Source organism: Synchiropus splendidus, chromosome 6 (genome assembly GCF_027744825.2).
Source record: "Synchiropus splendidus isolate RoL2022-P1 chromosome 6, RoL_Sspl_1.0, whole genome shotgun sequence".
Taxonomy (NCBI): Eukaryota; Metazoa; Chordata; class Actinopteri; order Syngnathiformes; family Callionymidae; genus Synchiropus; species Synchiropus splendidus.
The window spans coordinates 19,211,909-19,225,709 of record NC_071339.1 but is presented as its reverse complement, the minus strand read 5'-3'; the positions used below and the strand labels follow the sequence as shown (position 1 = coordinate 19,225,709).

The 13,801-nt window shown below is 42.2% G+C and overlaps 1 protein-coding gene across 2 annotated transcripts in view; it reads right to left on the bottom strand.

The window, feature by feature from the left end:
- Nucleotides 1-191: 191 nt before the first annotated feature.
- LOC128760406 (R3H domain-containing protein 2) overlaps nucleotides 192-13,801 on the bottom strand; it is a 34,192-nt gene continuing 20,582 nt past the window's right edge. The window contains exons 11-28 of one of the 2 annotated variants that reach the window (XM_053867810.1): nucleotides 13,476-13,616; nucleotides 13,271-13,379; nucleotides 12,868-12,963; nucleotides 12,728-12,777; nucleotides 12,213-12,266; nucleotides 9,930-10,165; nucleotides 9,739-9,854; nucleotides 9,358-9,456; nucleotides 8,474-8,764; nucleotides 6,510-6,645; nucleotides 6,067-6,224; nucleotides 5,156-5,295; nucleotides 4,963-5,063; nucleotides 4,673-4,845; nucleotides 4,408-4,552; nucleotides 3,579-3,673; nucleotides 3,075-3,159; nucleotides 192-1,896 (exon numbers count right to left, since the gene is read on the bottom strand). In XM_053867810.1, coding sequence (XP_053723785.1) covers nucleotides 1,508-1,896; nucleotides 3,075-3,159; nucleotides 3,579-3,673; nucleotides 4,408-4,552; nucleotides 4,673-4,845; nucleotides 4,963-5,063; nucleotides 5,156-5,295; nucleotides 6,067-6,224; nucleotides 6,510-6,645; nucleotides 8,474-8,764; nucleotides 9,358-9,456; nucleotides 9,739-9,854; nucleotides 9,930-10,165; nucleotides 12,213-12,266; nucleotides 12,728-12,777; nucleotides 12,868-12,963; nucleotides 13,271-13,379; nucleotides 13,476-13,616 — 2,614 coding nt within the window. In that variant the 3' untranslated portion in view covers nucleotides 192-1,507. The remainder of the gene's footprint in view (nucleotides 1,897-3,074; nucleotides 3,160-3,578; nucleotides 3,674-4,407; nucleotides 4,553-4,672; nucleotides 4,846-4,962; nucleotides 5,064-5,155; nucleotides 5,296-6,066; nucleotides 6,225-6,509; nucleotides 6,646-8,473; nucleotides 8,765-9,357; nucleotides 9,457-9,738; nucleotides 9,855-9,929; nucleotides 10,166-12,212; nucleotides 12,267-12,727; nucleotides 12,778-12,867; nucleotides 12,964-13,270; nucleotides 13,380-13,475; nucleotides 13,617-13,801) is intronic. The other variant, XM_053867811.1, reaches the window with a different exon arrangement.

Sequence of the window (13,801 nt, the reverse complement as noted above, 5' to 3'; positions counted from 1 at the left end):
GATAAAAAATAGCTCCACAAGTAATAATATGCAATTTAAACAGCCATCTTTAAAAAAGTTGAAAATTCATATTTTAAACTTTGAAATAAGGTTGAGCATATATATTTTTAACTTTTTTCAAAGGAATAAAAAAAAAGTAAAAGAGAAAAAAAAGCACTTTTAAAGACATTTGTGTTTACCAGGTCCGAACAGCGCCAGCTTGGCCAGTGGACAGTACTGAGGCGATTCAGAGGCTTCCCTCAGAAAGGGCTGTGTCTTCAAACAACCGCGCCGTTTTAAAGCCTTCTGGATTTGAACATGAATTACTGCAGGAGCCAGATAAAAGTCGAGGCTCACGTGGAGAGAGCTCTGGCGGCTTAAATCAGCATCGTGTTCGTTTCTCATCCTCTCACGGGCAAAACAATGAATCACATGACACAGCTGATGTTTTCATAGATTTTTTTTCTGGACTTTTATATTTTTAAAAACAAACAGAAAAATAACAGATTAAATAAAATGTACAGTAGACATATGCAATCATTGTGCACTTTAACTACTTCTTCTGAAACTTTCTGCACAGCTGTCAACGAAAAACACAACAGGAGGGATTGTTAGGGATGAAGGAAGAGAGGAGGGAAGAAGAAGAAGTGACGTGCCGAGGTCAGGAGGAAAACAAATGTCTGTCGGGGCCGGGGGAGCGATGGCGGGATAAATAAAAGGCCTTAACATTTTCACTCGGAGGATAGAAAGAAAATAAATCACTGAATATATAGATTTCTTTTATTCCTTACATCACTTATATAAATATATTGAACCCCAAAAGAACAAAAAGGTCTTAGAAAAGAAGAGGGCGCGTTACAGGAACCCACAACAGCAGTAAGGCAAACAGAAAGCAAGACAGCAGTGAGAGCGTACGTGAGAGAAGCAGGATGACACATGGCAAGAAAGGAGGAAGGAGCAGCGGAAAGCAGAAAGAGTGCGCAACTGTGCGTATGAAAGTTTATAAATATGTGAGACGACGGGGCGATGGCTTGAGGCAGGAGAGCTGTCGGTGGAAGAGGAGGCGCGGGGTCGGGGAGGGAGTGGACTGAGGTCGACTGTCCAGTGTGGGTGTGTGTCTGTGTGTGTGTGTGTGTGCGTGTGTTTCTGTGGTGTGCTACGTGACCCTGTTCCTGCCCAAGTTGGTCTCTCCCAGGATGTATGTGAGTGTTTCTTATTGATCCGTTGTTTCAGCAGCACAAACTCGACGTCAACAGTGAAACACATGCTCGCGTGTCTTGTGTGCTATTCTGCGATATAAATACCAAACAAAAACATTGAATAAAAACAAAATTATATTTGCAACCAAACACCAGCCACCTGATTCTTCCCTTTTATACATTTGACACATTATTTAAATCTTTTTTTCTTCTTTTTTTTCTTTTGTGGTACACTTCAACAGACCCCTCCCCTCCCCGGTCCGGTCTTCTTCTCGTCCACCAAGAGTCTCTCTGTCTGTCTCATCCGTTCTCTCCCTGGCTCTTCTCCTTCACTGAGAGCTGGCTCTCTCCAGCACGCGCAGGTCATAGTTTTTTTTGGCGGCCCTCAGTTTGAAGAGGCTGGCTGCGCTGTTGTTCAGTTTGAAGGAAGCACTCTGGGCGGCCATGGTGCTGGGGAACACCGCCACCACCGTGTAGAGGTGAGCCGGGTCGTTACAATCTCCCTTCACGCCTCCGGCCCCCATCATGGGACCGCCCGAGGCTCCTGGCACGGAAGGGCACGCGCCAGGGCAGGGTCCCGTGCCTCCTCGGCCCCCCTGCGGATCCTTCAGCCACTGGATTTTGGCACCACACATGGACAGCTGGTTAAAGAGCTTTTCAGCTTCTGGACGCGAAATCCCTTCTGGCAGGTCCGTCACTTCCAGCACTCGACTCACCACTGCGCGTGAAACAGCAGAGAAGCGTTCGGTGAATTCTTTTCTCTCCACTGCAGCCACCCACACAGACTTGGTACACTGATGAGTAGGGATCGGTCACCGATCACGAGCGGCCGATATCAGCGTGTTCGGCGAATGTCGGTCACTGCCTGTCATTGCCGATCACAACAACCGATCACGTGACCTCACTCAGACGAAGCCCTGCTGGTTGTGATGTGTCCGTTCCTCCCAACCTGCTGCTCACTCTGCATCAGCATGTCAGCTGTGGAGCTTCTGTCATTTAAAGTGAGACTGCTGGTTCCTCAGCAGCAGGCTGTTAATGCAGCTGACCCTTAGCAACACCCGCCGTCCGAGTGTGACAGTCGTAATGATAAGAACTTATTATTAATTTCACCGAGCTAGATGAGCAGCCTTTCTCAGGTGTCACGGAGACGGAAACAACCGGATCCTGAATGTGAAACTTTTGAAACTTTCATAAACGCAGTGCTCTCTGTCTCAGAGTCCCGCTACAAGCAGCCAGTATGTAAATATTTTACGGACACAGCAAAGTCTCTGGAGTCTCACCAAACTGCAACGTCTCACATGAAATTTAACGTTTTTCAGTCGTCCTTTTGACAGAATTGTTGCTGCATTCTGCAAGATTTTTCTATTTTTTTGCCACCTTGAAGAGGTATATGAAAACGTGTCTGGATTAAAATGATTCACTTTCACATCATGTGCACAGAAGGTCTCATCGTTTTGACATTACAAATTCAGTGCCAATCCATGTGATCGGTGGTGATCGGCACTCTGACTGATCGGTATTGGTGATCTGCAGCAAAGATCCTGATCAGAGCATCCCTACTGATGAGTGAAAACTATACTTAGAGTATAGACTATGATTCAGGTCAGTCACTTTAAAAATAACGCTGCTGTGTATTGTCCATTGATGGACTGGAGCAGGTGCTGATTTCCGACAAGTGAGTTGGGATTTGTATTCCAGAAAAATGTCTGAGTTATGAAGCATCCACTTGGCCGAGCACACATGTAAATGTGCTTTTAACCTTAAGGCTGATGGACATCAAACACAATATTGGAAATGCTATCTAACACCTAATTCATGCATAAGAGTAAACTATCTACTTCAGCAACTGGGTTAAAATACGGGAAACAAGAGTTTGAGACGAGGTCCTGAACTTACAAACATCCGTGGTGCCCAGGTCTGTAGATGCAGATTTGAGTGTTTGTTTCTTCCCTCTGGCCCCATGTTTCATGACTCCCTGGCTCTGAAACGCAACAGAAGAGGGACCGTTGAGATGCAATACCACATGTCTACACTAGATGGAGGGAGTGAGCCATCGTTGGAGGGGGGAAAAACTGTTAAGAATAGATGGCATTTCTGTTTAGAATTCGAATCAAGTCTCAAGTTTCACTAACCTCAACCAAAACCAAATGATGTAGTGAAATGTCAGTGACATTAAAGACATTTTTGGTAAATATATCACACAGCATGAAGACAAATGGTATTTACAATCTTAATTCATGCATTTATCAATGGTATTATGACACGTTTTTGGGTTCGATCATCTGAAAAAAAACCCTCCAGGCATTTGAGTCTAACCATTTTTTGCCTTATACAGCATGCAGGAAAAGAGCGGAAAGTAAAACCTGAAGCACTTCCAGACTAACACTTGGGTGAACTGACCTGATGTGAGCTATAGGAGGACTGGCCATGCATGAGGGGAGGTGGACACAGGCTGTACTGTAGAGGCTGCCCCAATAGAGAGTATCGACTGTCACCTGCAAACACACAGGGGAAGAGAGGAATGAGAACTCCCATTATTCAGCACATGGAGAGGGTATTACTCTCACATGCTACAATATAAAAGAGACTGAGACAAGTCGATTATTGCACCACAATAAATGACCATTACAATTCCAGCAAAGATCACAATACCAGGAAATAGTGGAAACAGGGCTGCACGATATTGGGAAAAAAACTGACATCAAATGTTCATGCAACAGATCAGGTATAGATTATTCAGGTTATTTATGACATTGACTATTGATGAAACTGCACTGACCAAAAGAGTTCCATGGCTTCCATTTTTTGATGCATACATTCTTCAAGCAAGATTAAACTTTCAACAAATACAACTACACAAAAATAAATAAGTTACGTTTTCCAAAATGAACTAAGTTTAGTTATGTTATTACATTTCTGTAGAGTTGTGTACGTAAACCTATGGATGTAAATCACATCTACATATATTGTTTATTATTCTTCGAAATAATATCGCCATTTTTTGCCTTCTTCCTTGGGTGATCGGTACCAACCCAGGTGGGATCAAACTATCCAGATAAGGGACACTGAATAGTTTTTTTAGGTAATGCTTCACAATAATATAATAACTTTAAAAATGTATTAATTACACCGCCTTACATAAGCAAATATATTTTCCCATCTCCGGTACCACTTGGAGTATTTCAAGTATCCTCTTTTGCATCTACAAGACCTTTTATCATTGCCATACCTTGAGCTTGTCCTCCTGGCCGGGGATACTGGGAGATTAGGGGCAACGGCCCCAGGCCTGGACATACACTATTGACGCTGCCGGAGGGAGACGGGGTGGGAGACTGAGTGGGAGAGGCCAAGGGACTCGTCAACTGGTTACTGGCCTGGACGCGAGGAAAGTAGAGGAAAATTCAAGACCAACTCAGGCACAAGGATGATGAGAGAGTGCAGAAATGACGGGGAACATGGGTTTGTTTATTTTTTTTTTTAACCTGTGGTTTTACCTGAGGAGTGTTGTCGGGTTTGTACAGCTCCCCGGGTTTGTTGGGTCTCTGCTCTGCTATGCTGTAGTACTTGCATGGATTCCACTGCACCAGAGGAGGATTTTGGGATGGTTGAGGTCCGTTGGGGACGCTGAGCTGCATGACCATTACTCCAGGCCCGGGAGGAGGAACTCCTGTATGTGACAACACATATTAATAAAATTTTTACAGCAAGAGTTATAATTAAATTCAGCCTTTAGTCATGATACTGGAATCACAATACAGCAGATGTTCGATGGCAAAACTCTGACCTGAATATTGTTGCTGCAACTGTGGAGGGTTGCACGGAGACGGTGAGGGTGTAATTTGATATTGTTCTGAGCTGGGCGGCTGTAGGTAACCCACTGACGGGCTGATAAAATCAAAGACAAATGCAGTACTGAGAAACATGCACACACAAAAGAATGTAAAAAAATAAACTCATAAGTGATGAAGTACACGTACCTTGTGCTATTCTGCTGTGTGGGTGTGATAACACTGTAGTAAACAGGCATGGGGCCCTGGACAGACTGGCTGACCGGCACCATCACCTGCTGCTGATACGGCTGCTGCACCACCTGTTGATTCTCATTTCCCACTGGCACCTGAATAACAATGAAAGGTGAAAAGGAAGACAAAAAGTTAGATGAGACACAGAAAACTCTAAGAATAAAAAACATATTTTTTGGCATATTCAACCATAGTCATCATTCAAAACGCATCCGTTGACTTTTGTGACAACAAAGACTACAAAATAAGCGTCGGAATTCACGGCTTGCTTTTGTTCAACAGTACAGTTTCACAATTTGTTATTTTTTCAGTATAAAAAGTACAACAACAGTGGTAAATACAACACTGCATCATTTTACATTGTTCTGGCATACAATTTGGTTAAAATAAATGAAAAAGGATCTGGCATAGCAATACATGACATACTGTGTTGGCATCTAGTTGATGCTAGTGCAAATGTTTTGCCCTGATTATTACATCATTCTTACGACACAAATTAAAGTAGTTTCAGACGTCAAATCTGTGACAGTGGAGTATCTTTGATCTCAGTTTTCTTTGAAGTATTAGCCATGTGAGTTAGCTTTGTTTGTAGCAGCTTGGTCTGTGGATCAGCACTCAACAGTGCTGCAGAGGCTGATCCCAGATCTTTTAAGCTTTCAGCACAGAGAAGTCATTTGACAAAACACAAAACTGTGTGTTACTCGATTCATCGTGCATATCGTACCCAGACCACATTAGTAAACAGGCCAATGCTCCCTCCAGCATATGTATTTTTTAACATCCCTTTTCTCCTTTTGTCCACCAGAGGGAGCAGCTGAATCAAAAACAAAGCCCGTAGAGCTCTCACAGTCAAAACAGTAGTTTACCTGATATGACTGCATTTGAGGATACTGAACCATGATGCTTTGCATTTGTCCTCCCATTCCTGCCCTCTGGGAATTTAATAGACCAGGGTTTGGAGCCTGCTGCACCCCAATCATGCCCTGATAGCTTGGCTGCTGGCTGGGCATCATAGTCTGGAGACCTGGCGGTGATCAACAAAATATCAGACATTTGTTTAAGAGACAGAATTATAGAAAAAAACCTTAAACATTCATTTGGAAGAAAGGATTCAATCCCAATCATGTAAAATAAAATTCAACTAGTAACATAAAAATAAAAATGATTAGGCACATCAACAAAGGAATTAAAGAGACTCGAGTAACATCATAGAATGCCAGATATCTTGATCAGAGAATTGTTTTCTCCATTACTCCTGAAGTTATTGACAGCACAACAGGGACAATTCATGGTGGTAACTTGAAGGTACCTGACTGCTGTGTGGGTTGAGGCATGGGTTGTGCGCGCTGAGCAGAATAAGACACCTGGTGCGATATGGGCTGGGGCACACGGTACTGCTGGCCGGTGCTCGGATACTGACCAGGAGGGTAGTATGACACCTGTATCTGGAGAAAAAAAAAGAAGATTCTGTTTAATGGAATTGCACTATTAAATACCACCAAACAGTGTATATCAAGTCTTAAAACTTGACAGCAACATGACAGCTGAACTTCTCTACGTTCCCCGTTATTTAAGCATCATTTCAGCATACTGGAGACAACAATGCGGTGCAAACAAAGTGAGTAGAACTGAGTAAGACCCTACAATAGTTGCTGCTCCAACAACATTTTTATTTTTGGATTTATTTGACACAAAACAGAAGACAAAAACATACATACAGCAGGGCATATTCCAAAATAAAATTGTATAACTACCTCCTATGATCAATATATTGTGTGTCGTGAATTGTCCTGCCTTCTATCCATTCAGAGCATATTTATGTCAGTACACTGAACAAATGTCTATAAATATATAGCCTTATTATGTCAGTTCTCAAGATTGTTGGTATCAGAGTCAACAAATAACAGAATATGCTCAAAACTGAACACAAAACCATCATTATAACTGTTTGGTAGTCCAGCCATCAGCAAACAGTAGAATGCAAAGGGTGCCCGAAACCTTTTTCCACCACTGATGTTTTATAGGATTTCAATAGGATTTGAATTAAAGATTCAGTAAAGAAAACAAAATGTTGTGAATGTTCATGAGAGTTGAGATAATGAACTTCAAGAGAAGGAACTGTTTTGCTGTTGCATAGCAAGAAGTGCCAAATGTATGATCTAGTTCACTTAAAAATCAATGAAAGCAATGCAAGGTTTAATCTTCTTACACCGCATGACAGGATGCAGAAGGTAATTACAGCAGAGTTGCGTCATTGTGCAGACAGTGGGTTTCTAATTGTAAACTGAATGCCAGTCAGTGAGCAGCATCTTATGTAAAATTGAGGTTGAATAACGGCAGAGATGTGCAAGTCTCTGTGGGTTTATTACTAAAGCTGCTTCAACATGGTACCTAAAAACAGCCCAGTTTAGTGTGAGCCTTAGTGTGCTCAAAAATAATACCGACAGTGGACGAGCTCAAGGGAAAAAGTCAATAAGAATGTTCAAGAGTTCTGAGATTATACAACACACTACATGTAACAGGGGCTGATGCCCAAACAGTCGTGCACCAAGCACTGAGGCACTGCTGGATCAATACGTCCTCGTCAATGCGCTTCAATCTCCACCTTCATCTGCATACACGGCAGCATCCAACCCATTCAAAGTGTCAAACTAAGTCAATATTTGCACTCAAGTGACTGTTGACCACCCACACAGTGAGCACAATGTCATCCTTCTCTCCAAGACAGTTGTGTCTGAGAGGAGAGGACAATAGTTCTGTCTGAGAGGAGGATGATAAACTGCAAAGAACTTCACAGACTCGAAGACCACTAGAAGAAATATACACAAGTCCAATGTTACCAAACGCATCACACACATGCAGACACTTGAAGCAACAACCCCACTATAACACACAACTGAAAAAGCACACACAACAGTCATACAATCTTCCGTTGTCGAATCTATTAATTAGAACAAAGTCTGACCTTCGAACTTGCACAATGACGGTGATGATAATTTATCATTTCACTGACTAACTCAAAGATCAAGATTTTGACTTGGAAATGCTTGAAGGAGAGTATGTCACAGACTGTAGAAAACTGGTTGCTTATTTACAGTCGATGATATGATGCTGATGATATGATGCGAGTGGTGAGTCACCTCACATAACCTTTGGAACTCTGCATCCAAAAGACTGCTCAAAAGGTACAGATGGCTAAACCAAGGCCCCATTTTCTCTTATATACTATATATATTATACTATATATTATATATATTATACATGACACTGTACCTGTTGTGGTGGAGGCGGTTGCATGTATCCTTGTGGAGGAGGAGGGGCTTGAATGACCTGCTGGGATGGAGGTGGAGGCGGCGGTGGAGGATGGGGATGCCCAGCAGCCGGCTGGTATCCAGACGGAGGCATCGGATGGCCAGTCGTGGCCATGACATAACTGGTTTGAGGTGGCGGGTGCTGAGACAGCACAGTAGGCGTCGCCTGGTACATTTGGGGAGGCTCTGGATTCTCATTGGAGCTTTGACGACTCAGCGTCATCTGGCTGAACTGGGGGGCCAGTTCTTCTCCCTGGAAGGAGGGCAATCACATCATTCTGTGCAGCTGAGGATATCATATTTGTTATTGTATTGCATAAAGACGTACAGAATGACGAGAAGAAAGTTGATGATTTTAAATACTTTCAACATCAGTTGCATTAAATAAATGCAGTATAGACATTTTAAGACTTTAAAATGTCAGGACAATTCGTTAATTTTTTTTGTATTGTAATTTTGTCTCACTATTATCCGTTGTGTTTTATATTGACTATCCTTTATGCAATAAGACTGATATGATGACCAAACCACAGAAAAATAGTTCTGTCTTACAATAATTTCAAGTTAATTTATGAAGTAATCAACATTTATTCACTCCCAAGAACAACATTAAGGACTTCAAATCGTCAACTTCCAACTCGAAGGCAGCGGCAAATTGGCAGTCAACATGAAACAAAGCAGTCTTGGTTCAGCGCAGCAAAGACATTAGTTCAATACTGAGGTAATCTAGACGAGAGGTTATGAGAGTGCGTAACACAATGAGACATTAGCTAATTGCGAAACATCAGTAAGGCAGGTCTTTAATTAAAACAACAAAAGAGATGAAGCCACTAAATGTTTCAGTACCATTGTGTACTGCTGGGGAGGAGAAACTGGCAGGAGAACCTGGGGGCAGGAGGGGCTGGCATAAGAGACAGGCTGAGAGGGCTGTAGAGATGCCACTGGCTGTACATCCCATCAGAGAGTGCGAAGGGGGGGAAAGAGGCAGAATTCGTAGAGAAGCAGGCCAGGAGGAGGATATGCAGGTGAGACATAAGAGGGGCAAACCAAAGAGGAAATAAGGGTTAGATAACAGGAAACTTGTTAATGAAGATGGACTTAAATGAAAATGGCATTTAGTTTAAACCCATGCAGAAATAAAATGCCTTTTTGATGTAGCTTCTCATACAGTCAGAACAAAAGTGGACCTGATTCATCAATGCTGCACTGAGCTGGTTCAGGACATACCTGAGCAATCATGTGGTTTCCAATTGTGTGTTGAGGCGTAGGCAGCAGGGCTGTCTGAGGGGGTGGCTGGGGCTGCTGCTGTGGGCAGGGGAGCAGGCTACGACTGGACTGAGAGGCTGTAGATGGATCAGTTTAAGAGTAACTACATTAGCGTCATCAATTCAATATACAGCTTCCCCTTAATGTCTTACCGGAGCGGGAGCCTTTGCAGTTTCCTTGAGAGCCTTTGTTACTGCCAAGACTATCTCCTCTGGTGAGGATGGAGATTCCTGAAAAGCTGCTGGCCTTTGTGACAGGTGGCCGCAGCGTGCGATTTGAACTGTCGGAATCAGTGCTACTCCAGGGCCGAGGGTCCAGGCATTTCATGTCACTGTCTGTGCTGCTTTGACGACTGCTGGATGCCCGACTTGAGCTCTCTCGATTCCCTCTGAGGAGGACAAAATGCAAATGTGGGAAGAAAAAAAAACGAAATGACGGGGATAGAATGATTAATTTGAGCACAAAAAGAAACAGAGCGTCAATAGTTAATATGAGAGTTTAAGTGAGGACAGTTGGCATGTGAGTAGAGTCGGCGTTTAAAATGGGTTGGGGTGAGTAACACGTGGAAAAGAAATGTGTGTTGTCAAACAGAGTGGGGAGGCAAAGGAAGAAATAGGTCGAGGTGAGCTGGGGTAAAAATAGGCAAGAAAAATCTCAATAGTTGCTTTTCACTGAATTATAGTTGATCATTCAACAGTGATGCATTAGAATCAGTTGGATTACAATACAGATCAGGCAACAACCACAAAAAACTATTCAATCTGTTGTGATGCATTTAACCACACTCACACAATGATAGCGGGAAATGCATGCAATGAGAAGGGGGAAAAACCACCCCAGACACTCTAAGAGAAAATACAATGTTGATGATGCAACAGTCAGGCAAATGTTTACTCTAGACCTCACAAAATGTACACATCATCAAAGAGATTAACAGATGGTTTTGCATTGCAAAGGATTCTTGAACAGATTACCATATGGACATAGACACTCAGGGTTTTCACAAAGATTTACACAAATATCTCGCACACAGGATTAATATATATTGGGGAAGCTTTAACCCTCAACCCCATGAAAATCGCTCCAATTTCAAGCACAGCCGTCAACAGAGGAACCACACCCGCTGAAAAGAGCAGTGATTGATTTCAATTGAAAAGCATTTCCACAATGTGGAGTTACCAAAAGCCTACATTATGTAAGTAGTCAACAAGAGAAAATATAGAAGCTACTGAAGAACAATTGTGGGAATCAACGCTGAAGAAAGCAATGGCTCAGAGCTGCAGAAGCATCGTTCTAGTGAGTTGGGCAGAAGGTAGCAATGGCTGATAAATATTTCAGAGGCTGTAATTAATGGAGGATCTATTTTTAAGCACTCTTTCTGCACAGCCTATTTTGAGGAAGGGTGGGTGCTCCACCGTTCTCTGAAGAGGCAGATGCTCACGCCACTCTGCAGACAAAGATCAGAGCTGTAGGAGGAGAAATCTGCCGTTGATCACATGATATTTCCTCTCTGCTTGCTTCACAACAGCATCCCCAGTCGCAGACAGTCACCAGGGAAGCTCAAAAGGCTTTCTCTGTTGTTCAATCAGGAATTTCACATATCACGCAGGCATAAAAAAAAAATCAAAAGGATTTCTTTAGGATCCATATCCAAGACAACCAAGACTTAACTGAGTGAATATAGTCTATAGGCTGGAACAAAGCCAACTGAATATTCAAATCTTATCCCATTGGTTTGCTCTGTTTGGTGTTGCGTGCTCGCGTTCTAAGATTTGTGATGAAATAACATTTCTCATTGACAAATAATAGTAGAGCTTCATAAAAATTAGTATGGGAATTCAAAACATAATTGAAGAAGTCTGATTTGAGGGATATATTTAAAGCTTTGAATTGAGCTATGTTCATATCTAGAAAAACTGAATTTGACACTATAGTACACAGTATCTAGGTGAAATTAAATTCATTCACCCCATCCTGTCAAACACTCTGGGTAATCCGGGTTTCACATGTAACTTAGAAATGAGGTATGCTGTCCTTGGGCAACAATAAGTGCAACGATGTAATATCCAACGAGAATACAACATGGCCACTTTTTTTTCATTCCAATGGAACAGTTGACATGTCAATGAAAGAACTACAAGTCAACCACAAAACAAACTGGAAGCGATGTCACTTCATATAAAAATGTAGTTGAAGAAGGATGGGTGAGAGGGGAGCGAGGTCAGTTATTCCCCATTGAATCACAAAGCAGCCATGCATGGGCTACGGGGAGCCCCACAGTGCAGTGCTGAAATAGCCATCAATCAGCTGACCACGCCAAGCAAAGACTGGAGAAAAAAAATAATAATAATCACAAGTCACCACCATTATCACTAAACCACTTTCAGTAATGGGCATGGCAACAAACAAGCCAGATTGTAACGGCACCCCAGTACCTAAAGATCTGCCTCCTCTTTTGAGAGCTAGAGCAGTAGCCCTCAGTGGAAAGTCTGTTGGGTTAACATTAGGAGAGAACGGGGGTGTTAAAGAAGACACAGAACACACAGTAAACGAAGGGTGAAAGTAGTATGATGTGCAGAGGTAAGAAGCTTGGTTGGCCCATGAGAATAAACTGGTTGAGAAGTGCAGTGACAGCAGATATTTGACAGTTTAAATGCTTACACATTCTCTTCCTCAGCACATCTCTGCTCTATGCTCGGAAGCAAAGGAGAGCCGTTTACTGCTGCTCGAGCTAAAATCTGAAGCTCCATATAAGGTTGCTGGATACAAACTTGTCGATCCAGTCGATATCTTATTATTTTTTGTCGAAGAAATTCAGGTTTCCAAGACACAAAACATGCAAGATTTTAACTAGATTGTAAACACTTTTTTTAAGAAACGGCACCAAGAGCCGTCATCTACCATGCATTACTGTAGGGAACTAATAAATTGGAAGAAAGGGTCATCTTACCTGTTGTCGTTGATGTAACCGTTTTGAGAAGACTGTAAAAAAAAGGAAACCTACATATTATGAAAACCTTTACTCGTCCAACATTATATTGACGTAACAAAATATTTGGCTCCATATTCCTGTTCACATGAAAAACTTACTTCTCGGGCAAAGATCCGGTCTCGTACCCGTTGATATTCCTCCTCACGCTCTTCAATAGACTTGCTTCGCCGCCCGTCCTGCAGCGGCACACGGATCTAATATTGGGGTTCACAGAAGTATTAGATTAAGTACTCATTATTTATCCCACAGTGGGGAAATGTTGCAATTGTATTTAATTGTATTTAACTCCTTTTTTTGATTTTTTTTGTCACACCAACTAGGTAAGAGGAAATCTGGCAGCACTGATCCCCACAGTGGGGATTAATGGCCAGTCTTGTTTACATTTAACTAGCATGATTCTCATCGCTATGAAATGAAGATAAAACAGACAGAGGAAGTATCTGAAAACAGAATGCAAATTTGTACAATTGTATCACATCTGGAAGAACATTTTATTTCTACCTGATTATCGTCTTTGTCCATGCTTGCGTCGTCTCTCTTCAGAATAAATTTCTTCTGGAAGTCCATCGCCCGCTCGTCTTTGATGTGTTCGGAGAACCTTTGCTCCGGGCTACAAAAGGGGGCAAAAAGGATGAGCGGTTACCTTTTAATTCTTGACAATATTGAGAGACGAAGATTCAAGATCGAAGTCGGTGATCGCACTTACATTCGTGTGTTTCCAGTCTTGTTGATAATGACAGCTTTGCCCGTCTGATCCACATTGTGGTCCATTCCAAAATAAGCAGCCACGCGGTGTAGCAGCATACGATGATACGATGTCATCTGAGGAAACCTCTTGTACTGATTGCTAAAAGGTCAAAATATTCATCACAATAATTCGTCAAATTTCAGAATGGTTAAAAGGCAAATTCAGACTGCATAGAGTTTGTCTCAGAAGAACTGCTAGCTACAATGGTAACAAGATTTGAGCAAATATAAATACATGGCTATATAAAGTACATCTCACGAAAGGTGGAAAAAGAAAATATACTA